Below are 26,891 nucleotides of genomic sequence, written 5' to 3'. Positions count from 1 at the left end.
GATGATCTCATCGAGTTTCATGGCTTTTACCACCAAATGCTGCTGGTTTTGCTCCTCTAAGCCTCAGATTTACACATTCAATGGCTACTTGGCATTTCCACTTTCTGACTAAAAGGCATCTCAGATTGGCAATGTTCAAAGTAGAGCTCTTGATCTGACCAATCCATCCAGTTGCTTAAGCCAAAAGCTTAGGAGTCATCTTTGATTGTTCACTTATCCTCCTTGCCCACATACAAGTCATCAGCATATTCCACTCATTTTATCTTCAAAATGCATCTCAAATCTGTCCACTTTTCTCTATCTCCACGGCCCCTATCCTGCCTCAAGACCACACTGATCTCATGCCTAGAATTATTCAATAGCCTCCCTGCTTCTTCCCTGGCATTGCTATGATCTATTTTCTCTCAGCAGCCAGACTGATCTATTAAAAATACATCATGTCCTCTCTTGTTTAACACCCTTCACTTGCTTCTCACTGTGGTTAGAATAGAAATCTAATTGCTTGTTGCTTACATTTCCAACTTTGCCTCATTCCATCCTTCCCCAGCTCAACATGTTGCTCATTCCTGGGCCGCCAGCAGGTAAAGCCCTTTCCTGCCTCCAGCAGTAGCCTTGTACTTGGTGTTTTCCCTGCCTTGATTGCTCCACACTTCACACTGCCTGCTTATTCTCATCTTCAGGTCTTAGCTCATATTTTGCTTTTTCAGAGAGGCCTTTCCTGATCACCATTTAAATCTTTTTCTGATCTTGTTTATTCCTTTCATAGCACTTTTTACAACTTGAAATTAACTTTCATGTGTTTATTGCTTCTGTGTATCTGTGATATATCAGTCATCTATCTATTATCTATCTATCTATCTATCTATCTATCTATCTATCTATCTATCATCTATCTATCTATCATCTATCTACCTATCTCTCTATCATCTATCATTGTCTATCTTTCTCTCCACTTTGGAATAAGTGCCCTGCGGGGCAACTGTCTTGTCTAGTATATTCATTCCCTGCTATATCTTCGTTTCTGAGAACAGCGCCTGTCCTGTAGAATACTCTCAATAACATTTTAAAATTGAATAAGTGGACAACCATATTTATCCACAGTCAAATGGTGAGTAGATGGCAGAGCTGGATGCAAATCTGGCCCTTTCTTGCTACGCACCCTTATTTTTTTATTACAAGAGCTTCCAATCAATGAACCAGGACTCGAATTTTTCTCTGCTATTAAAGCAAGGATTATTTTAGCTAAATGTGTTGAAGAATTGCAGTAATGATTGGGTTCATTTGTCTTCCCTGTAAATTACTTTACCTAGGCTCCACAGGTGCTTCAGTTAATCATACATTTTAATATTTGAATTATTTAAATGATTGCTTCAACTCTCACTTTTCTTTGCTATCACATATTACTCCTTTTATGTATGAAGAACCATTTCCTTTTTTAAAATAATGTTGTCAATACCCTTATGAACTAGTTAATTTTCTTTCCAACATTTTCTTTTGGCTGTGTAGATATGACCTAACAGTCACCGCAATAGTACTGTTGTTTCAAAGGGTAGAGACCTTTTTTCTTACAAAAAATTGAATGTGAAAAAAACACACACACCCCTCCTCATACAATGTGAGAATGCCTGTTTTTCTTGGTCATATTTCATTTCCTTAGCAAGAGTATTTTCTTCTGCTTTCCATTGTCAGCAGACAAAAAAGATACAATTAAATCAAGGAAACCTGGCAGGGCCAGTTTTGGAAAATAAAGTGAATTCAGTTTCTGATTTGAACAAAGAGTAATTTATTATGTTGGAAAAACACTGCCCTGATGAGATTCAAACTCAGTAGGTCTCATGTGAGCTCAGGACACCACTTCAGATCAGCATTTGTGTTTATCTTTGAGAAGGGGCAGCAATTCCACCCCCAAACTTTGAACTCCAAAGAGGACGTGGAGCTGTTTAAGGGTCAGGTGGCAATGAGCACCCAGAACCCCTGTGTGGAGGCCTGGGGTCAGGTTTGAGGCTTTCTGTCCTGAGCTCATTGATTCTAAGTACAGATTCCTATAAAAAAACTCCAGCAATTATGTTGGAGCAAATGGAGTGCTGGGGTTGGTTAGAGGAAATTTTATGAATTAGATGAGTCCTAAGGAAACTTTAGAAATAAAAAGTATATTTTGATGACTCCAATAAGCATAATAATTCCTTATATTTGTATAAACCCTTATTATATCATTTAATATTTACAACCAGCACTGGGAGGATGATTATCTTCATTCTTTATAGATAAGAAAAGTACAGCATAAAAAGATTAAGTGATATTGAGAACCACACAGGAAATAAAGTCATATAGGACTAGGACCCATTTCTTAATATTAGACTGAAGCATGAAGAAACTAGAGTCTACTTTCATTTTCACATATTTCTGGATTGTAGCAACTTTTTGGTGATAATTTTATTTTAGAGTCTTCCACATTGAATCTTTTTGTGGAAGAGGGTAGGCTATAAATAATCTATAATAATAAAAGAGTAATATGCTAATTAGACCGGACAGCCAAACGACCTTCTGGACGTCATTCCAGTCGTCCTTCCAGATGAAGCTGCAGCAGTGGGGACTGAAGCAGAGGTGGTTAGGGGAGATCAGGCAGGCAGGCAGGCAGGCCAGTGGTTAGAAGCCAGCAGTCCCAGATTGCAAGAGGGATGCAAGAGGGATGTCTGTGGGGTCCTGGGTGCAAGCTGGCTTAAAGGACCTCCTCCCCCTCCCCCCCTGTACAAATTTCATGCACGAGGCCTCTAGTAGTAATAATAAACTAAAAATAAAAATCTCCAGAAACAATTACTGCCCCTTGTTGAGATTTTTGCACACGTTATTTAATTAAATCCTTGTACAATCTTATGAGACAGCCACCATTTGTGTTTCCATTTCACAGATGTGGAAACCGAGGCATAGGTGGGGTAAGCAACCAGTCCAAAATCACACTACTGGAAAGGGGTGGAAATGATTCAAACTTGGAGTGTCTGATTCCAAAGTGTGTCTACCTCACCTTACTGTCCAGAATGAGAGTAAGGGGTGGTCTGCCAGATCACTGGGCACTAAACTATGGCTGGATTAAGTCATATAATGTCAGGTGAGTCAGGTTTCTACATGCAGCTCCTTAGGTAACAAACAGAAATAGGTTGCGTGTGCTCCTGCCAAAAGGACAGTTGGAGTGAAGGAGAGTAAGTTGCTACAGTAAACAACCCATCTCTGGTGCATGTTTGCCACACACAGCTACAGTTCGTCAGCTAAAAGCCACCAGCAGCTGAAATTCTGAAATCATCCCTCATAGAACGCTGCTAATCAGAAGTGGGTGATTTATTTCTATTACCTAAGTTTGAAACCCTTGAAAACTGTTAAGCAGTCTGGTTTGGAATATTGCAAAGAGAGCTAGAATTTTATAAAAGTGTAACTTTAAAAAAAATCATTTTCTCTTTAGTTACTTCTTTATATATGTATATTTATCGATTGATTTCAGAGAGGAAGGGAGAGAGAGATAGAAACATCAATGATGAGAGAGAATCATTGATTGGCTGCCTCCTGCACGCCCCCTACTGGGGATTGAGCTGGCAACCCAAGCTTGTGTCCTTGATCGGAATCAAACCCAGGACCCTTCAGTCTGTAGGTCGATGCTCTATCCACTGAGCAAAACAGGGTAGGGCTAACATTTTACTGATTTTTTTAGTATATTGATTATGCTTTGCTAAATGGAAATAAATAAATCTGTTCTTTAATTTTTTTTATTAAGAGAAAATCATATCAATCTACTTAAACAAAAGTTATAAAAGTTGAGGACAAATTTAAAGTTTATCAGTTTGAAGGGATACCACATTATAAGCCGACTTTGATGGTGGTGGTAGTAGTCCAAAAAAGTTGGTCTAGCTTTGTTTATACGAGAGAGAGAGAGAGAGAGAGAGAGAGAGAGAGAGAGAGAGAGAGAGAATATGTGCGTATAAAATCTTGTATATACAAAAGGAACTTATTTTTGGTGGAAGTTTAAAGTCACACGGGGTAGAGAAACGATAGCTTGATTGGCGAGATTATGCTGAGTAATAGTTTGGAAAATATAATGGGAGGCTTTTGAAGGATGTCTTAAAGCAGTTCCCAACCTTCCTAATGCCATGACCCTTTAATACAGTTCCTCATGTTGTGGTGACCCCCAATTTCATTGTTACAAATTGAACTTAATTAAAGCATAGTGATCAATCACAAAAACAATATGTAATTATATATGCGTTTTCCGATGGTCTTAGGCGACCCCTGTGAAAGGGTCATTCGACCCCAAAGGGGTCGCGACCCACAGGTTGAGAACCGCTGTCTTAAAGTGTCTGGCTTAGTTTAGAACTGATGCAAGGTGGAAGTGTCTGGAAGAAGATACAAGGAAGTGTTAGCCTTGGCTATCTTAGGAAGTGAAGATGGAGACGGTGGGTCGGAGGATATTTCCTGTTCACTTTAAATGTTTTTGTCTAAATGTTTTCCCTATCAGGATATATTTTACAATAAAAATAAACAAAACAAAATAAAACATAATATAAAAAACGGATACAGGGAACATCTAGAAGTGGGCATAGGTTTTCAAGCAGGAAAATGGCATGATTGGGTAAATTCTATAATTTGGCAGCTAGCTTTAGATTATGAGGAAAAGTGAATCTGGAGAGAGCAGAATCAGGAGGTAAGTTGTTAGTATAAAGATGTTGTGGAATGGCTCCTAAGTCAAGTATAATTTGGAGACAATATTCTAAAGCCCATTTTCTTCACATCAGAGTATTTAAAATAAAATGATTTAAAGTGATCATAATTTATATTTGAGATGTCTGCCTTTGAAGGAGTTACATTATTTATTAATAGCTTAAATCTGTCAATAAAACAAACCACAAGTAAACATTGTCAGAGTAAAAGTGGAAGATAGACATATGAGAGAAAAAAATGAAGAATATATTTTTTTCTGAATTACAAATAAAAAAATGAGTAAGAGCAGCGCATGACACATTTTTGCATTAGTCTTCCCCTCCCCCCTTGTAACTCAGCCAGGTTTGATGGCAGCCCTGAATTTTTTGCTGTGATTTTAAGCATTCGTTTACTAAACTAACAGCATTTCATTAAGCAAGACTAATTCTGAGAGCCCATTAGCTTCCAGACAGTCATTAATTCCTGTGACATGTCTTGGGATGAGATCATTATTATTATCACTACTTAGAGGCCTGGTGCACAAAATACATGCACTGGGGAGGAGGGGGTCCCTCAGCCCAGCCTGCGCCCTCTCGAGTCTGGGACCCCTTGCTCCTTACTGTCCGCCTGCTCGCCGCTGCACTCACCAGCTGTAAGCGCAGCTTCTGGCTGAGTGGCACTCCCCCTGGCGGTCAGTGGTCCATTTGCATATTAGGGTTTTATTATATAGGATTATTTTTATTAATTAAGCTCATTTTTCATAAAATATATCTACATAGTTTTAACACTGGATATTTTCTTTCTGAAACATGTTCTTTTAGTATCTTCGAGTTAGCAATTTCTTTGAGTTAGCAATTTCGTGCTTTGCCCATATGTTTCCACATTCCTTTGGCTACCAACAAAGCTAATTTAAATTCCCTAGGTTTAATACCTATTGTTAACAAAAAATTAGAAACATCTTTGGAAAAGTATCCTAATAAGATATTTTGGTTTCTCTGTAATTTTTCTTTATTAGGACTTCTGAAATAATCCCTGAAGGTCATGTGACTGGCTTCAGAAGTGTGGGCAGGATTTGTCATTTCTTGTTTATGAGGATTGTTGCCACTGATGAATATGGTAGTTTAGTCACAGTGCTACAGAAGGAAAGGCCCAGCTTGCCTGTCATGAGAAGAGCAGATGCCACCAGAACACAGTGGCAAACGTCAAAGTGAAGGTTTCGCTGACAGGGAGCGGTCTGTCCATTACCACTTTCCAACACTTTTAGAATCAGAGACAGAAAGAAAACTCATAAAACAACCATGAAACTTATAAACAAACAAGAAAGGTAAGTAAAATATGGTGCTTAAAAATCCCAGGCTGCCCAATAAAAATAGGAACTGATATTGCAGATCCCATGGAGCCTAAGGGGAAGCGCAAATGGTTTGGGAAGTCCGTGAAAAACAGCTCTGACATGTTAGGATGCCAAAGATTTTTTAAAGTTGATCTCTTTTTGCCTGGTAAGATTTTATGCATTTTTGTCGTTCCAGCCCAGAGGTCTAAGGATTAGTGGATGTTTCTGCCAGCTTGGAACTCACGTGGTGAAAAGAATGTCTGCATGTGACAGTGAAAAAGTGGATGCATCAGGGCTTCTTTTCAAGAAAAGGATAACATTATCATTGTAATCTGGGTCTAGGGGCTTCAAAATAATGCTAAATTTGTAGTTTCCTTAAACATTTCTGTTTTGCCCCCTAAATATGGTCATTGTCATCTCAGGTTTGCTTTTTAAATGCTACATGGTTTTCAGAATGTCTAACCAGGTAGGGCTTAACTGCTCAGAAGAATAGGACCTGAGCCCTATTCTAAATTGGTCTATATGGGGATCTAATTGTTCATTAAACAACAACAACAACAAAAAAGGATTAGGAGCAATTTGGATGTTTAGATGCTAATTTTATGTGGGACTAATTAACTAATTCATGTTAGTTTTTTCTTAGCCTACACATTTTATTGATAAGAAGGAAAACATTTATCTGAATAGCTCAGAAGCATGCAATGAAGAAAAAGGAGAAGATGGAAGTTCCTTCTGTTTCCAGTATTTGTTAAATATTTGTCTGGAAGCTAACATGGTCCTATTAATGATGGGTTTTTCATTGCCATCGACATGCTTTTGCAATTTTCCTAGATATCTGCTCCGGGGTCACATGGTAAGTCAATAGTGGTTATAAACCTCTCAGCATTGTGATCAATACCTTTGGCTGACGTAATCTAGATCCCTGGTGTAATTTACAACAAAGGACAGCTTGGGCAAGCCTCTGTTTTATTACCTCCAATTCACCTACTGAAATATTTCACTGTTTTATGACTGAAGCTATTTCCAATTTTTGATAGATAGGGAATTAAAATAGTCCTGAAGGAAAATGTTAAGTATGAAAAGGAAAAACATTTTATGGCGTTGAAAGCAATGAGCATTTCTCCTTTTGGGGAATATGTCAGCATACCGGTACCTATCTTCTGAAACTGTCTCAAGCACCACAAGAATGAATCATGGGCATGTCTAGTCATCCAGATGGATTACAATACTAATGAAGTATTCCTTCCACACACCATATAACCCAAACAATACTGCACTTAGTCTACTTTTTTCCTGAATCTGAATAATTATTAACCATCCATTTGAGCAAAACAAGGAACAGTAATAATCGCTAGACATGAATAGAGAGGATTGTTGTCTCCTATCATTTTGCCTTCATGAAACTTTCCGTTAATTCAGACAGAATTTGTTAATTTGTTAATTCCCCAGGTCTGTTGTATATTTTAGGTCTGAAGGCTAAATAAGAAATAAAAGAAACTAGTCATTGGAAAGGTGAATAAAGAAGTAGCAGGGAGTTTGAAAAAAGAAGAATGGATGGCAGTCTTCTTCAGGTCTCCTGCGCTGAGAAGGGTGTGGCACAGCCTTGCCATTGCCGGGTCACCATTGTCCTCCTGTACTGCATATCAGTACTCAAGGATGAGGCGGGTTCACAGCTCTGTCTCTTGTATAAAGCAAGTATGAGGTGAGGGCTGGGGTAAGAATTTGGATTTAAACATCTACTAGTATAAGGTCCCTTTCAGACTTAATTTCCCTTTTTAATCAATCACCGGCTGGCTACCTTTACATGGGCTTTTATTGTCTAAGACTGAAGAAAATAGTAATATCCCAACTATTGAGCAACTATGGTGTGCCTTTACACACTGTTTCTTAGCCCTCAAATGACTTTTTGAAGGAAGTAGGTTTAACCTACTTAACATATACAGAGACTTAGGTTGAGAGAGGGTCAATATTTTGCCCAAGGTAAATCAGAGCTTGATCTGTGTAAGAGGCTACACTGTGGTATGCATATTAAAAAAACAAATACACACCACAAAATATAAACAAATAAACCTCAAACCAAGCCTGTAGATACATAGATCAGATTGGTGGTAGCTAGTGACAGGGAATGGGGGTGTAGAAGGAAAGGTGAAAGGGTCAAAGGTACAAACTTCCAGTTATAAACTGTGATGCCTCTTCAAGGTAGTTTACCGATTAAGGGAGTGTATAATTCTAATATTCACTAGTTGCATAATTTTGTCTCTTCATTACATTCCTTGGGGTGGGAGGGACGGTTTATTCTTAAATCCCATTGCCCACCACAGTGCCTAACATATGTAGATGCTCAAAAACATCAGTTGAATTAAATGAAATCCTAATCAATTTCTTTTATATAGTACTGAGTTAGTTCCTGAACTAAATCAGGTAGATCGGTAATAGATGTCAGCATTCAAACATTCAATCATTTGATGTGCTTGACAAGCTTTATATCGCTTCCCCATATTTCTTTAAGAGTGCAAGCTATTGGCCGAAACCGGTTTGGCTCAGTGGATAGAGCGTCGGCCTATGGACTGAAAGGTCCCGGGTTCGATTCCGGTCAATACCTGGGTTGTGGGCACTTCCCCAGTGGGGGATGTGCAGGAGGCAGCTGATCGATGTTTCTCTCTCATCGATGTTTCTAACTCTCTATCTCTCTCTCTTCCTCTCTGTAAAAAATCAATAAAATATATTTAAAAAAAAAAAAAGAGTGCAAGCTATTGTGTAGGTCAGACAGCAAACATATAATTGAGGCCTACATTGTGAGGTAAAAAAAATCCTGTGGTAATTAATAATTTAGAGCATCAAATAAACCTTGCTAAGAGTTATCTTTTTACCCCTCTCTCCCTAGAAGGGTGCCCTGCCCCCTCTCCATGTCAGTGTTCACCAAATATCCTGGGAGCTACACAGGTAGTAACTGTATCTGTGGTGGGTTAAAGTGATGGAGGATAAGAAAATCTTGTTTCAGTTTCGCAATTATTTGAGAATCTATTAAATGTCAGATACTAGGGGTATAAATAAAGATGACAGATTATTGTCCTTCAGGGCTGTGGAGTCAGATTGACCTTCCTATGAAAATGCATCTCTTTCTGGGAGGGAGGTGGCTGTGTATAAGGATTGACTTCTCTCTCAGTAAAGAATCAGTCTCCACTGTATTTTATAGGCACCGGTTTAAACTTGGGTCTTACAATTTTTTTTTAATCAGGTTGCTCCAAAGTGCTACATGATTCTTAGAGGAATGAAATATCACCCTTACCATTACAAGAATACTCACGGTGATAACCTGAAGGTAGTTTTCTAGTAACTGGGGGCTCCGGAACAGTGGAATCCTGCGTGTAGTGGGTAAGAAGGCCTCTCCCCTCCAACTCCCAAGTAGGTATCTCTGGGCCAACTACGGGGTTGCAGCTCCACTGTCACATCTTGTGGTCCAAAAATGCACGTTGCTGGAGAAGAGCATCATGCGAAAGTAGGAGCAACATGCTCTAGCAGTTCAAAATTTGTCAGAGAAACGTAGGTAATTTGGCAACTCAGGGCAAAGCCCCCTTAAAAAGACAGAGACTTCCAGAGATTCAGAGATGCGAATGCTTTTCAGCTGCCCATGCATTAACTTGATTAAGGCTCCATATGGAGGAGCTTGATGCAGCCAGGTGAAATCAATTGTAGGCTTCCTGCCATTATGTAAATGTAGGTAATCAAGCATGAATAGCAATAAGCACATCTCAGTTTACAAGATGATACACCGCTTTATTTTCAATTGTATGAGTTATCAGAACAATAACTACTAACATACAAAGTACCATCAGCTCAACTGCAGGTATAGGCAGTGACAAGTAATCTAATTCTTAGAATCACTCCCACAATCTGTCCAGACACATTAACCTAAGGACACATTTGTAAATAGCAAACACGATTTTCACATTACAGCTTTCTCAAGCATATAAGGTGTGTAGACTTGGTGATGGGTTGTTTCCACAAGTTCTGCGTGTTCTTGATGCACTCATTTTCTTGACATTGGTAGAGATATTTCTTTCCACAAAGTAGATTGACAATACTCTGTGAACTAGTATTACTCTTGACACTTTTAAAATAGGAATATTTGGATTGAAATATCTCTGCAGTACGATTCCTTGTGTCTTCTGGTAAGTTCCATCATCAAAGAGCTTTTGATTGTAATCACTCCCTTGCAACAACAGCTCAACTCTACTACTGGGTTCAGTGTAACACCCTCTTCATAGCTTGCTGTGTGATGTAATGAGGGTGGGGTGTACTGGCAATCGGCACATTTCGTTATCATTGTTTACAGCCATTTAAAACCATGCCATTATTATTAATCCAAGTCTGGCATGCCTTTTCTGAAATGTTCACAGTGCAGTATGTTTGTGGCCTAACGAAAGTTTTCTTACATCATTAAAAATAAACATTTTTATAAAAATAGAATATTTAAAATGTTTACACAGAGAAGACCAGTTAGAGTATCCTGTGCCATATGCACTATACAGTAGTAAGCACAAAATCTCCCAAAACAAAACAGCACGAGAGTCCTACCCAGAGTAACTGGTATTTATCCAGGTGAAATAGCCAGAACTTACAACTGCCCTTTTTTTTTTTTCCCTAAAATACTTTTTGCTTAACACAGAACATGTCCTAATGCAAAAACTGGACTCCCCCAAAGTTTTATTGTCTCTATGTGTTTGTGGGATAGAAGCTGCCACTTGAAAACGAGGCTAATATTTCCAGTCCATTGGTCATTTCTTTGCCGTAGATATGAGGCAGATTGGAACCAACAAACCTTTTTAGACAGATGTACTTTGCTTTAAAAACATGCTAAGTTACCTTTAAAAACACTTATCATCACAAAGTACTTGCTTTATTTTCAGTTGGCATTAAAAAAAAAATGCAGACAAAAACATCTAAATGTCCACATTCATTAGATCAGAACAGTATCATTTTCAAACAGTTGATTTTTTTTAAGCAGCTGATTTTTAAATAACAAACATTTCATTATTACCAAACTATTTTATGAAAACCTTCTTAATACCATCATCTATGTATATACAATACATAATTGTCCCTATTAAACACATTTTGTATCCTGCATTGCCTATGGACATCTCTTCAATAAAAGGAATGTGTATGCAAAAATGTAGAAGGGAATGTTTGCCCAACATCAGTAATAACATATGTTAGTGTCTATGTAACACATGAGATCTCTTTGAAATTCTAAATGAGTGGTCTGGTCCCCGGCTCCCTGGGCATTACCACTTCTGAATTTTCGGTGATCAAGAAGGCCTCCAAACTGACTGCCTCAATTCCCTGCATGAAGTCAGGTTGGATCCTGATTTTTAAAACTTCAACCTAGAATTCACGTTTTGGCCTGAATGCGACAGGAGCGTCATCAAAGCTGCAGGGTTGCCCTTGGTCATTGGCCTATGGGACCAAGCTTCTGGCTCTGATGCTTTGTCAGATGACCAATTCCTCAGAATCCAGTCATTTAAAAGAACAATATAAGGTCCTATAGTAGCGCAATTTTGGCAAAAGCAAAAAATATCTGGTGGCCTTTCAATGCCCAGGCAGTGAAAAGTATTGGTCGTGGTGTGGACCGTTGCTTGGACAGTTCTATGATGTTTATCAGAAGGGGGCTAATAGCGTATTCATCCATCATGTGTCTCCCTCGCCATCAACGTTATCTTGAGATGACAATAGAGAGGGGTATGGAGAACCACTGTTGATATTCACGTAAGTAGAATTCACGTGGACATAGTGTTCCCCAATGAAAGTAGAGAATATCGCTGATATCTTGGAGACCAGTTCAGAAAAGGTTGGGCGCATTTCAGCTCTGGGATGCCAGCATTTTAGCATCACTTCATACCTGTGTCAGAAAGAAAGAAGTGCTGTGAGAGATACGTTGGAGACAAGCATTTCTGTAAAAGTAAAGCTTATAAGAGCTACAGAAGATTCTTTTGAAATTCTTACTCACAGGGGATCTGGGCAGTATTCGGGTTGTAAGAGCCTTCTGCCTTGCAACAAGTAAACTGTTATATCAAAGGTGTTGACGTCAGGATAGGGTGGTGCCCCTCTTGTCATCAGTTCCCAGAGGAGCACACCAAAGGACCACTAGTCAGATAATAGAAGAGAGAATCCAGGTGAGAAGTATGACTACACAAATATGAAAGGCAATCAGTAGGTCTTGATAACGAAACTTGGTTTAGTGTACTCAATACACGTGCTGTTTGGGGCAAACATTTCCTTAAAGGCAATTAGTAAGCTATACATTTTATGACTTGTTTAAACCAGAATTGGATAAAGTTTAGTTACAAGTAAATATAAAGTTTTCAAAAAGAATATCTGAAGTCCACATGGGGATTAAGATTTCATCTGTACTTAAGTAAAGTAGGCTTTCTAAGTTCACTCTTGTAAAGGCAAAGCTTTAACAGGTTTTTATCCTTCTCTTTTCAATGGCTTCAGTACACTTCCAGATTATTAGTAAAAGGAGAAAAGTAAGCCTTCCAAAATTTAAATTTGTGGGACTTTCAAGTGAACGTAAATAGTCAAGAATGTAACCATACCTAAAAGTTAATGTTAAAAGAGAAGATCTAAGTAAAAACCATATTAAAAATCACAAGTAATAAAACTGGAAGCCAATAAGGCTATTGAAAACTAATCTCAATAAACATCTCTATGATGTTTATCAGAAGGGGGCTGATTGCATATTCATCCATCATGTGTCTCCCTCGCCATCAACTTTTATCTTGAGATGACAACAGAGAGGGGTATGGAGAACCATTGTTGATATTCACATAAGTAGAATTCACAGGGACATAGTGTTCCCCAATGAAAGTAGAGAATATCGCTGTAACTTGAAACGTTAAAAGAGTAGATTAATAAAAAAGCTCTATCAATACTTTACAGGAAGATGGCAGGGACATGGAGAGGTTAAGTGACTTGCTAAAATTCTCCAACAAGACTTAATTCATGTTGGGATGAACATTTAAAAGTTCTTGGCTCTTGGATCTTGGTTGGTCTACTGAACTTGACCAAATATGCAATTTCTTGACTTAAAGCACTAAACTTGGAATAGTACATCAGGCCATACATTTACCTCCTCCTGGACATGTGCCCAAGGTGAGAGTGACACAATGAGAGTAAGTCAGCATGTGCAGGTCACCTCTGGGCGGGAGACCCAGGGAATCAGTCGTTGCTTAGCAACACTTCCTGGACACTCACAGACCAAGAGGCATGTGTGGAGAGAAATGAGGCTCGAGAAAAAAGAAGCTTGGAGAAGGAGAATACAGATAGGACAGGTGGAGTAGGAGAACAGGCCACCGAGAAGCAAGTGTAGCTCATAATATTCAGCAAGAACGAGAATAAAGCATGTCTTTGAACACTATGGCCAAAAGAAAGAAACCAGGTAGATACTTGAATTGCTGATACAAATCTCCATTAATGGCTCTTTCCTTTTGCCCAAGAGCAAGAACCTTGAAGGCCACTGACAGCCTTAATCCAAACAGAGCAAACAAACTCCTTCCCAGGTGGGAGCTAGATAACTTTGCTGTCTTCTGCAAAATCAAAGTTTTCAAAGCCTGCAAATCTTATGAGTTCCTTCTGACAACTTAATTGTGTTAACCTTCAAGTTCCAAAATTTGCATTAAAATTTAAATCAATTTAACAAGTATCTACTGACTCATGAGATGCACAAGTTGGTTACTCCCCAAGTTGCTGGATAAGCCTCAAGGCTGATTAAACAGGGTTAAGAATATTATGCAATTAACTATCATGTAGAACAATAAAATATAACAATGGAGCAATAATAGAAAAGAGGCATAAATGTTGTGAAAAGTTAGATAATAGTGGGGAACTGAGAGAGGCTCCAGGAAGAAAGTGATAGTAAAGTGGGTGTTGAAAGCAAGGGAGAATTTGTTTTATAGGTAATTGTAACAGGAGGGCAGAGAGAGTGTACCCTGTAGAACAGCCGTGGGCAAACTATGGCCCGCAGGCCGGATCCGGCCCATTTGAAATAAATAAAACTAAAAAAAAAAAAAAAAAAGACTGTACCCTTTTATGTAATGATGTTTACTTTGAATTTATATTAGTTCACACAAACACTCCATCCATGCTTTTGTTCCGGCCCTCCGGTCCAGTTGAAGAACCCATTGTGGCCCTCGAGTCAAAAAGTTTGCCCACCCCTGCGGTAGAAGGAGTGGGCCAAGGGGTGAGAGCACACGTGTTTTTATTGAACTATAAATGTAATAGTCACTGCTTGGTGTGTGGACTAGGTGAAGGGAGGATGGACAGATTAGGCTGAAAGGGGACCATGCTGTGGGGTTTTGAATGGGGAAAGTGAAGTTGATGGAACATGACTGGAGTTGAGCTCCAGGAGATTGCATCTTGTAAACACTATGCTTTAGACAAATAGGAGAAGCTGATTCATAAGGTGGAGACCAGTTTCCTGAACAAGAAGAGGTGAGGGATACTAGTGCATACTGCAACATGGAAGCCTATGAGACTGAACTTCTAAATTAGGGTGGTGGGAGATGGTGTGTGTCATATAATGAGCTGGGCATGGGCATCATGCCCTTTAAAAAAATGATTATCTTGCCCTAACTGGTTTGGCTCAGTGGATGGAGCATTGGCCTGCGGACTGAAGGGTCCCAGGTTCGATTCCAGTCAAGGGCATGTACCTTGGTTGCGGACACATCCCCAGTAGGGAGTGTGTAGGAGGCAGCTGATTGATGTTTCTCTCTCATCAATGTTTCTACTTCTCTATCCCTCTCCCTTCCTCTTTTTAAAAAATCAATAAAATATATTTAAAAAAATGATTATCTTATCCTTGCAATAACCCTCTTATAAACCTATAATGTAATTGATTTTATAGATGCTTTTTTTTAAAAAAAGAAAGTTTTTATTATTGATATTTAGAGACAGAGGAAGGGAGAGGGAGAGAGAGAGAAACATCGATGTGAAAGTGAAACATTGATTGGCTGTCTCCTGCAATGCAGGAGATGGAGCCCGCGACCCAAGCATGTGCCCTGACTGGAATCCAGGTCTCTTGATGCATGAGATGACGCTCAACCAACTGAGCCACACTGGCCAGGGCTAAAGGTGCTTTAAGGATGAGGAAACCAAAGTTCTGAGAGGCTGATTACTTGTCTATGACAAGGTCTCCTAACCAATAGCCTAGGCCAGTGGTTGGCAAACTGCGGCTCGCGAGCCACATGTGGCTCTTTGGCCGCTTGAATGTGGCTCTTCCACAAAATATCGACTTCTGCACATGGGCCATGAAGTTTCAATCGCACTGTACGTGCACGCCCGCAGGTGGTATTCTGTGGAAGAGCCACACTCAAGGGGCCAAAGAGCCGCATGTGGCTCGCGAGCCCCAGTTTGCCAACCACTGGCCTAGTCTATAGGGTTCTCTGAAAGCAAATTCACAAAAAAGGGGGCAGAGTTGGTAAATTTCTGAGCAATAATTTGGATTCAGAGGAGAGTTGGAGGACTCATGGGACATGAGAGGAGAGAGAATAGCAGTTGCTGGGAAAAGCCCTCCCCCTTGATAGCTTTGGACTGACAGGATGACGAGGGGAGGAGCAGTGAAGGAGCATGATGTTGACCAAGAGAGAAGATGGGGGGAGGGGAGACAGAGAGAAAGGGGAGAGACAAGTGTAAATGAGTGTGCATCAGGAGTGATGGGAACAAGTCAGTTTCAGTCTTAAGACAGGAAAACTCTATCATTCACGCTTACTGTGTAAACAGTCAAGCCACTCTGAACATCTGAGCACCAGAAGTGAGCTCATCTGAAGAATCTCTGCCCAACTTCATCAAAACAGTAAAGATCAAAGCAGTTATTAGATGTGAGGGATTGTTATAAGCTGCAAAAAATTATAGAAAGGGTCACTCATGAGGTAAGTGGGGAAAGCCAAATTTGTGCGTTCAAGATTAGGTCAATTGAGATACAACTCAATTTGTGAAAAACCACAGCTGATTAAAAAATGGGTAAATTGGTAACTTTTCAATAAAATTTAAACTTCTACTCTTTGAAAGATAGTAAAATTATGAAAAGAAAAGATACATGCTAGAAAAAAATCTCAATAATCCTATATAATAAAAGCTCATATGCAAAGAGATGGAACGGCGGAACAACCAGAAGAACCGAACAACTGGTTGTTATGATGTGTGCTGGCCACCAGGGGGCATGTGCAGAACCTGGCAGGTGTCAGCGGTGGTGGGCTGGTGGAGCAGGTGAGTGGAGGGCTCCAGACCAAGGCAGGCTGTCATTGGGGTGAGCCTCTGGTGGTTACTGAAAATTCTTTGCTCCAGCGCACTGTGGTCCCACCTGGTGCTCACACCAGCTGCCGGTGCCCAGCGCCAGTCCTGATCACTTGGCACCATCAGCAGGTGTGAGCGGTAGTTGCCTGCCGGAAGCCGGTCCATCCTTGCTGCTTGACACAGTCGCTGCAGGAAAGAAACATCTGCACAGCATATGTTTCAAGGGACCTGGCGTATATAGCATACTGTTCTTAATATGTTTGCTCCCCTTAGCGCTGTGTGTTTTAACCAAGGTCACCTCTCCGAGAAAGGTTGTTTCCCCAGGTAGGAATTTTTCCCTGAAGTCAGGGAGGGGATGCCTCTCCTAGAAAGGTTGTTTCCCCAGGTAGGAATTTTTCCCTGAAGTCAGGGAGGGGATGAAACTCCTTAACTAAGTGCCAGGCGGGTAGTTAATCACTTTAACTACAAACAATCATGCTTAAGCTACATAATCTTTACTCCCTGGAATGGAGAAAAGAAACACCCTAACCTTTGTAATAGAAATTGACAGGATTAAAATCAACTGGTATAAATACGGATGTAACAAAACAATAAACAGCAGAACCTCTCTGGAGATCGAGACCAGAACTTGGCTGGAGATCCTGGCTAGGCTGCTGATCAACTGAACGCTGTCTCCGTGTCATTCCTTCTTCGCCGACTCCGTCTACGCCTTTGGGAACCCCTGGACCTGCTGGGGTTGGACCCCGGCAGTTGCCAGCCCTGATTGCCCCTGAGGGCTTCTCCACCTCCCCCTGCTCCTGAGGGGCGATCGCACCCACTGATGGTGCCAGCCCTGCTCGTACCCACTGCTGGCACCAGCCCCAATCACTCCACACCATCAGAGGGTGCAAGTGGGACTGGCACCATCAGTGTGTGGGAGCAGTGGCAGTGGGAGTGGGGCTGCCGGCAGACAGGGGACTGGGGCCATAGCAGAAGGAGCTGGGTGGGGGCGCAGAAGATGGGCTGAGATCCACCCCTTTGCCTACTGCAGCCTTGTGGCCCACAGTTCCTTTCAAGGTGCATGAATTCGTGCACTGGGCTCCTAGTTCACTAAAAAAAAATAACCCAATTAAGAAAACACACCAGAAAATAAATTCTAAAACTTAAAAAAATGGGCAAAAGTTTTGAGTAGGCACTTCACTAACGGAGGTATAAGAATGTCAAACAAGTACCTGAAAAGATGCTCAACATCATTACCTATGGCAAATGCAGATGAAAAAGAAAATGAGACACCACTATAATCTATTTGCATAGCTAAAACCCCCAAAACTGACAATGGCAAGTGGTGGTATGAATGCTGAGCTGAAACTTATATATTACTGGTAAGAATATAAAATGATACAGCCTGAGTGGAAAAACAGGTGGCAGTTTCTCATAAAGTTAAATATAACACTTATCTTAAAACCCAGTAATCCTACTTCTAGATATTTACCCAAAAGAAATAAAAATTATGTTCACACAAAAACCTTTAAGCAAATGTTAAGGCAGTTATAATTACATGTAAGTAACTGCCTAAAACTGGAACAAACCCAAATGTCCTTCAGATGATAAATGTGTAAACAAAATGTGGTACATTTGTACAATGCAATACCGCTCAGAAATAAAAAGGAGTGAATCAGTCTACGAAAAACAGTATGAAGGGCCCTTAAAACATTAAAGATAGAACTACCATACGGTCAAGTAATCTCATTTCTGGGTATATAACCAAAAAGAACTGAAAAAGGACCTTGAAGAGATACTTGCACACCCATGTTCAAAGCACCATTATTCCAATAGCCAAGAAACGGAAGAAACCTGAAGGTCCATTGACAGATGGACAAAGCAAATGTGGTACATTCATACAATGGAATATTATTTACCCTTGAAAAGAAGGACATCCTGTCACGTGCTACAACCTGGATGAACCTGGAGGACATAATACTAAGTGAAATAAGGCAGCCACAACAAGATGAATAATACATGATTCTACTTACACGAGGGACCTACAGTAGTCAAACTCTTAGAAACAGAAAGTAGAATGGCGGTTGCCAAGAGGGTGAGGGGAGGGGAAAATGGGAAGTTGTTCAGAGGATATAGAATTTCAGTTTTACAAGATGAAGAGATCTGTTGCATAACATTGTGCATGTAATTCACATTACTGTGCTGCACACTTAAAGATGATCGATTTTTTGTTGTGTTTTTTTACAATAAAAAAAATGAACTACTGATACATTGATACTACTGACATAACATGCATGGCCCTTATGCGCATTATGCGACGTGAAAGGAGACAGACTCAAAGACGACTTGATGACTTTCTAGGAAAGGTAAAACTACAGGCACAGAAGACAGACCAGTGGTTCCCAGGTAGGAGGGGCTGACCACAAAGCGGCACCTGTTCTACATCCTGGTTATGGTGCTGCTGGTAGCCACCTAACTGTATGGTCCAGACTCCCTAGCTTGCTTTCCAAGGGCCTCTATGATCTAGTATGCAGATGTTTTTCTCAATTTATTCTCATAACTCCACTTTGCGTCCTCCTGGTTCCAGGTCGATGCTCAACCACTGAGTCACGCCTGCTGGGCCAAAATCATCAGTATTAAGTAATACTTTTATTCCACCTGGGTTTATCAGTCAAATAAGTTCATGTTATCTAAGTTGCAAAATTTGTCAGCAAAAAAACAACAACAAACACCCCCAAAAACTTGGTATAATAAAGTTTTCATAAGTAATGTAAACTTAATTGTTAGGAGCAAATAAATTAAATAAGTGTAATGGTATAAGAAGTTTCTTTTCTGTTAACTCTTTAGCAATAATTATACAGGGTGGGAGCGAAAGTAGGCTTACAGCTGTGAGTACACAAAACACAGAGTTTATTCTTGTATTATTATTATTTATTAATTATTGTATTATTTTCCATACAAACAACTCTAAACCACCTTTTGCCACACCTTGTATTGTATGTGCACTTAGTTTTCTAAATCTCTTTGTAACTTGAAGCTTTAGAGTTTTATTAAGTTAAATGATAAAAATTATTGAATATCTAGAAATTTCCAAATAACATAAAATACTGAAACAGTAATTGCTAAACAAGTCTAAGTTTACCTACTATTGACCTCTTATTAAAGAGAAACTAAATGATACATTTAGATCTGTTAATAAAAACATTTTGTGCTTTGCCAGTAAAAGAACCTATGTTTCTAAAGGTTATGAAATAGATTAATAAATTTGCCAATCTAAAAAATGCTAATTACTTACATTTTACCTTAGAATTGAGGTTCTAAGGGTTATGAATTTTTAATTAATATGGAAGGAAAGGATGTGAGTTTTTAGGAAGAAAGGCATTAGGCATGGAAACACATTTTTGGGGCACTAGTAGAAAGTGGCTTGTCCTAAAAAAAGGTTGGTTGTTTCAAACTGAGGAAGAAGAGAGAAACTAAGAGGGACTAGGAAAGTTGTAGAAGTTTTGTGGAAAAGGAACCTGAGAAAGAAAATTTTCTGTATGATTAAGCTGAATAAGATTAAAGTAGATTTAATAGAGTAAGTTAATTTAAGAAGCCACACTAAGCTAATACAGAATTAGAGTTTGGTTCTATATCAAACTATCAAAAATGACAAAGTTTTTCTATATTGTTCTGCCCCAGATAAGATATTATGAGATGTTTTCAACCTACAAAGCAGGGAAAAAAGCAAACATTATGGTCATGCAGACTATTCACGGTAATCCGGAAGCTAAAAAATATTTTCAATTGAATGTAAAACAGTTTCATTCTTCTAATCCTGAACTCTGCCCCCTTTCAGCAGGAAGCAGTCAGAGAGGTCTTTCCCCCTTCTTCCTCAAGATTGAGAAATGATTAAAAAAATAAAATGGGGGTGGGGGAGGAATGGAAACCGAGGGCCCTTTGATTAAATTTAGCTTTAAATCCTAGCTCTAGAAATCATATTTCTTTCTCTTTCTATACCCTTCAGAGACCTAGCCTTTCCCTGGATAATGAGCAACCCCTGAGGCAGCAGAAGACAATAACCTAGACCTGATTAATGATCACAAGGTCTGGACTTCTGGCAGGCTAAAGATAACATTTTCACCTATATTATGTTTCAGTTGCTAGGCTCTAAGGTGGAGCCACTCCCTGGCTACTTCCCCAAGAAACCAGACAGAGGGACATAGGAGCAGACTTCAGAACTGTCTTTAAGACCTGAAGAAATGATTGTTTACCATTACCTTACCTCCAACCAATTAGCTTCCAGCATGACCCCAAACCCCCTAACTCACAGTATCTTGAGATTTGCCCTATATAATCTGTAACCTACATGCTATCAGTGAGTTTTGGCTTTTGAGCATTTGCTTCCTGTTCTCCTGGATGGTACCATCTGTCTGTCTGTCTATCTATCTATCTATCTATCTATCTATCTATCTATCTATCTATCATCTATCTATCTATCTATGCCTAAGCGACCATTACGACCAAAATGAAACAACCAGTTGACCAGTCACTATGACGCGCACTGACCACCAGGGGGCAGACACCCAATGCAGGAGCTGCCCCCTGGTGATCAATGCACTCCCACGGCCAGCCAACCTCTCCTGGTCCCTCCCCTCGTCCAACAAGCCCCATCTGGCAGGCTTCAGCCGGCCTGGGGCCTGGCCCTAATTAGGACTGGGCAAGATGGCCCTGATAGGCCCTGATTGCTGGTCAGGCCTAGGGACCCCACCCATGTATGAATTTCGTGCACTAGGCCTCTAGTCCATAATAAAATAGCTAAGTATTTCTACACTGCAGTTCTCAGGATTTAGTGCTTGGCTCTGCTAGCACCAGATGGATGAACTCTTTCTCTTCTGTAACAATTTCAAGCACTGTCCTTTCCTCCAGGTGGAAGGGCATGTGGCTCTCCAGGTGAGTGTCAGTATTCAGGTGCCTGCCTTTCGAAGCTGGCTTTGTGAGAGGAGGATGACCGTGGCAAATAAAGGAGAGTGTGTTTCTAGCTAGGTGAAGGAATAATGACTTCATTGCTACACCTGCCTAAGTTGTAGTTTCCAGATCTCTCAAGGTGGAATTCTTGCTGCCATGAAGTTGTGAGCTATGAGTGGCCAGGCTAATCCCAGTCTACTTTGTGTGAGTTTTTGACGGACACGCCTTGTCTTCTCTGCTGAGCTAAAGCTTCGGGAGAACAGGGTTCACACTTGGTCCAGCTCTGGGCTTCCTAAGGATCTAATTTGAGGATTTGAATAAATGAATTATAAAAACATACTACTGATACTGTTGCAATGACCCTGGTTATTAATTAAGTGGAAAGGAACAGGGAACATCAAATAGACACATGCCCAGTAAAGTCTGGGTGACATAGGGAAGGTGCTTGTTTGTCAGTCACACCTGGGAACAGGGCACTAGCCAGGGTAGGTGTGACCACTGCAAGCAGGAGGGGGTGCAGATTTGATAAATTTACGGTCCTAAACAAAGGAGTTCTCTCTCTTGCCACTCGGTGTGACCACTGCAAGCAGGAGGGGGTGCAGATTTGATAAATTTACGGTCCTAAACAAAGGAGTTCTCTCTCTTGCCCCTCGGTGTGTTGTTGCACCTGACTCCATGCTCCTGCATTTGCCCACATGGCCCATGGCCTAGGACACCACACACAATGGACTAAAGGAATGCAACTAGCCTGATGTTAAACCGGACCAGCTTCACCAATGGAATGGAAACTCTGGACTGTGGCTTTGCTTCCAGCTCTGCTGAATCCCCAGCTGCACCCTTTCCAGGACTGATTAAGGGAAATGGGACGTTGGAAACCGAGGGATATAATTCCACACAAATAAAAAGCACTCATTCTCCCATGTGAGTCTCAGAAAATTCTTTTTCTCAAGATAAGGTAAGGACCCGACCCCGAGCACCCAGAGGGGAAGGTGATCCCCCATTTCCACCGGTGGATACCCCATTTCCACTTGTAACACTATGAGTGCATTAGATAATCGAGCACTTTTGCTTAGAAAAAAAATTGAAATTAGTGATGTTAAAAGTTTCTTTTCTTTAAAAAAAATTAAGTAGCCATAAAACTACTGAAAAAATTTGGGTATGAAAGTAAAAGAGGAGAAGGTCAGGGGGGATCAATAATACGTTACCACATCTGACTTGGTGGTAAACTTCTGAGTCTGAAGACTTTCTAAAGCCATCCACTTCACGGGCAGTTTTGCACCTGTTTTGTTGTGTACGCTGTAGTATTCTTTATCGTACATGTCTCTGGCAAGACCAAAATCAGCAACCTTGACAGTGAATTTTTCATCTAGCCTACAGAGAGGACAAATATTATTACCGGTGGCTGAAACAGAATCATCTACTGTGACGCTGAATATCTACAGAACAAGTGGCTTCTGTGTTGGAAATCCACAAATCCTTAACTTCTGCTGGGAGGCTTCTTCCAGCCTCAACCGACTAACACTAGATTACAATGGAATTCTTTAGTAAAAGTGCTTGATATTTACATGACAAACTCAACAAGCCGAGGAAAGAGATCATGAGTGATGTTACATAAGAAACTTCATTTTGCTTCTGTAGATCTGAAGCAGTAAAATTGGGCCCCCCTCCCGATATCCTTGGTTGCTAAATCAAGTATGCCAACTGAGTAACCAAAGTAATCGCCAATAATCATTTGTCAACTTATTACCGATTAGTTTTATAGGGGAGACGTGACCAGGCACTGTTATCTTACTTTTTCATTCTCAAATGGGCTAGGATAGTAGATAAAACTTATATATCCCACCACTGAGGTAATAGAGAAACAGGACGCATAGTAAAGCATCTGAGAAAAACAGCAATTTTCAACAAAATCAATTTCCACTCCCTGAGGCTGTGTGTTCCTTTGTTTAAGTGGGCTTTTATGTTGTCACAGTGACCAAAACCAAGGTAGGAAATGAAGAGCACAGCTCTCTCCTTCACATGCACTGGAAGTCATGAGTCAGCGCTATGCAAGGGAAAGCGCTGATGGATTACAAACTGTTGACTGCCATATTATATAGCCCACGCAGCCAGACACAAATAAAGTTCTTTGAATTCATTCCCAAATACCATTTTTGGTAGGGCTTCTGCAGGCTGACTTCAAATCCACTCTTGGGAAGTGACAATATGTTGGTATTGGTGTTATCAGCCCTCTTCTTTTCACTGTAAAAGGCTGAAGATCAAATTCTACCTCCCAACACTAACGCAGTGTGAAACCACAACACTGAGGCCTACTTTTGGGAAGGAAAAAAAGGGGCAAAGCACAGAGAGCTGTTCAGGCCCCCTCTGGAGAATCCCTTTTACATTCTCCATTTGACAGAGGCTGAAAGGCCCTCCTACGTCTCCAGTGCTTACATGTGGATTTAAGACTGTAACGGAAATAAAGGACTTTTGTGTGAAAATCAGGGGAAACAGAGTCCTCCTTTTCACTTAATTTGGACTGTGGGCACAGAGATTCTTATACTTACATACAGTTCCTTGCAGCCAAGTCTCTGTGGACAAACTTTTTGCTTGCGAGATATTTCATGCCTTTGGCTACTTGAAGACCAAAGCCGATAAGATCTTTTACAGTTGGGTTCTGCAATCAAAGAGAATTGGGAACTCATAATTGAAGCATCTACTGTTCTAGCGAGGATCTCAGAATTCCGAAATGTTTATAAGAACGATCTTGTTTCAAATGATAGCTTACGCCCTGTTGATTGATAATAGCAACCGTTTATTAAGCATCTACTGTTTGCAATGCACCAGGCTAGATGGTTTATAAATTTGGGCTAATCCTCATACAGATGCAGAACTGGAGGTGTTTTAAAATGTGGGTTTTATGATTATTCAGGTATGTTGAAGCCCACGGGTGGGAGACAATTGCCACTGAAAAGACAGTTTGTGATAAGCCCCAGGAGGCGGGGGCATGCCCTGACGCAAGCCCACACAGGGAAGCACTAGGCTTGGCCAGGAGTCAGGTGAGGCTTCATTGTGGTTTCTGTGGGAAGAAATGGGCAAGGCAGGGTAAGCAGGCTAGGACTTGGGTAGCTGGGATAATTTCAGCAGGCGGGCTCAGGGCGTAGGTGCTGTACCTAGCTGTCTGGTACCTGGCCCTTCAATGAGTAGGGCAGGGAGACAGTGACCTAGAGTGTGAGAGCCCTGTCAAGGAGGTGGTTGGGGTTTGGGCTCTGGATTGGCTCACCTCTGAGAAGGTGAGTTGTTCACCATCTCTGGGAATTTGCTAGTCCCGGGAGGGGCAGTTTCTGCAGGCTCAGTGAGGCCCCAGAAGCTAGCAGCCGTGGGCAAACTACGGCCCGCAGGCCGGATCCGGCCCGTTTGAAATGAATAAAACTATTGAAAAAAAAGGCCGTACCCTTTTATGTAATGATGTTTACTTTGAATTTATATTAGTTCACACAAACACTCCATCCATGCTTTTGTTCCGGCCCTCCGGTCCAGTTTAAGAACCCATTGTGGCCCTCGAGTCAAAAAGTTTGCCCACCCCTGAGCTAGAGCCTCAGAAATACATGATTAGCCCTAGCTGGTTTGGCTCAGTGGATAGAGCGTAGGCCTGCGAACTGAAGGGTCCTGGGTTCAATACTGGTCAAGGGCACATGCCTGGGTTGTGGGCTCAATCCCCAGTAGGGGGTGTGCAGGAAGCAGCCAATCAATGATTCTCTCTCATCACTGATGTCTCCATCCCTCTCTCCCTCTCCTTTCCTCTCTGAAATTAAAAAAAAAAAGGAAATGCATGGTTAATACAGGAAGGTCAGAGAGAAATAAATCACCCTAACCACTCAGATGGTAAGTGGTGGAATTAGGATTTTAAACTAAATCTTTTAGGCTCCAAAGCCCACACTGTAGCAAAATCACTCCCGCCAGAACCCCTCCCACACGTGCTGAAGCACAGCTCACAGCGCCAGGGGCCTGGACCCACACAGAGAACAGGAACCTCATTCTCTAGGAACTCCTTCCACAACACTGTGTGGACATGGGAATGTCTTTCGTAACCGTAAGAACTGTATCTGAAATCACACAGATGCCACTGTGGCTGGAGCCTGACCATTGGGAACAGGGAATGTCTTCTTTAGCAGCTGCTGTGGCGTTTTGTGAACCGAAGGGGCAGACAATGGGGACCTTCCAAGGAGGGCCACGGCAGGTAGAGAGGCCAGCTCCTTGCGTTTCTCTTTAAGACACACCTATGCTAGTGGTTGTCATTAGTATGGACTCTTCAGGTTGTAAAAGGCCATAGTGCAGTCTAATCAGTCTGTAGCATGCTTTAACCCCGGGGGCAAAATACCTGAGAGAAGGTAGCATATCCAACCAGATGAACTTACCAGGAGAATGACAAGAACTGAAGTGCAAAAGTGGGGTCTGTCAGGGCAGCTTTGTGCTTTGTAAGGTAAAGTCACCCTATCTGCAAACATTCATTGCCAGGGAGCATTTTATTCTTTTTGCTGAACACAAAATATTACTTCATCATCCATTCTAGACCTTATTTCCTCTGAGAAACAGACCCCATGTTTATGAAGTTGTGTTTTTTTTGATTAAGAGTAAAGCTACTCCATTAACTCCCAAAGGACCCTGGGCACAGGGGCTGAGGAGCGGGATGCCATCTATGTTTTCAGTTCTGGAAGCTCCTTCCGCTTCCTCTCTGGTTCTGATCTGGCCATGACTTGCTCATCCTTTAGGTTCTATCATAAATGTCACTAAGAGCCCTGGCCCGTGTGTGAGAGTGCTGGCCTGCGCACCAAAGGGTTGCAGGTTCAATTCCTGGTCAAGTTCACGTATGTACCTGGGTTCACTCACTGCCTTTAGTCAGGGTATGTGTGGGAGGCAAGTAGTCGATGTGTCTCTCTTACGTAGATCTCTCTCTCTCTCTCTCTCTCTCCCCCCCCCCCCCACTTCCTTCCCTCCCTCCCATTCTCTCTGAAAAAAAAAATTGAAAAAATGTCCTTAGGTGAGGATTAACAACAACAAAAAATGTCACTAAGAAAATTCTCATTTGTAGGAGCCTAACAGCCTTTATTGTAACTCTGAGCTCATTCATTCAACAAATATTTACTGAGAATCTATGGGTCAAACACCTTTTTAGGTGTTAGAGTTACAGCAGAGAACATACACACAAATCTCTGCTCTCATGAGTTTGCATTTTAATGGGATGTGTGTACACACACACACACATATGTATACATATATATGTATTTAGCTACTATTTATTTTTTCTTATATGCATATATGCATAACCCATGGGCACAGACGATAGGGTGGTGACGATCTGGGGTGGGGGTGGGGGCAGGTTAGAAGGGGTCAATGGGGCTAGCTACTATTTATTAATTTATTGTCTAGCCTAGCACTACACAGCAGAAATGTAATGCAAGTCAAACGTATATTCTAAACATTTCTAAAAGTCATATTAAAAAAGTAAAAAGAAACAGGTGAAATTAATTTTCACAATATATTTTTCAATCCAACATATCCAAAATATCATTCCAACATGTAATTAACATAAACAATTATTAATATTTTACCTTTTTTATACTAAATGTTTAAAACCTGGGATGTATTCTACACCTACAGCACAGCTCAATTGGGACTG

General features: G+C 40.9%; 1 protein-coding gene across 2 annotated transcripts in view; it reads right to left on the bottom strand.

Moving 5' to 3' along the window:
* Positions 1-9,774: 9,774 nt before the first annotated feature.
* The window catches only part of MET (MET proto-oncogene, receptor tyrosine kinase), a gene marked incomplete at its 5' end in the record, with an annotated part of 105,072 nt that continues 87,955 nt past the window's right edge, over positions 9,775-26,891 (bottom strand). For both annotated transcript variants that reach the window (XM_081102365.1, XM_081102366.1), the window contains 4 exons: positions 9,775-11,915; positions 12,024-12,160; positions 22,438-22,603; positions 23,779-23,888. In XM_081102365.1, the coding sequence (XP_080958491.1) occupies positions 11,705-11,915; positions 12,024-12,160; positions 22,438-22,603; positions 23,779-23,888 (624 nt within the window). In that variant the 3' untranslated portion in view covers positions 9,775-11,704. The remainder of the gene's footprint in view (positions 11,916-12,023; positions 12,161-22,437; positions 22,604-23,778; positions 23,889-26,891) is intronic.

This window comes from Myotis nattereri, assembly GCF_964212035.1.
Source record: "Myotis nattereri genome assembly, chromosome: 11".
In the NCBI taxonomy this organism is placed as follows: domain Eukaryota; kingdom Metazoa; phylum Chordata; class Mammalia; order Chiroptera; family Vespertilionidae; genus Myotis; species Myotis nattereri.
The sequence above is the reverse complement of the archived record's forward strand: the minus strand, read 5'-3'. Positions and strand labels throughout refer to the sequence as shown.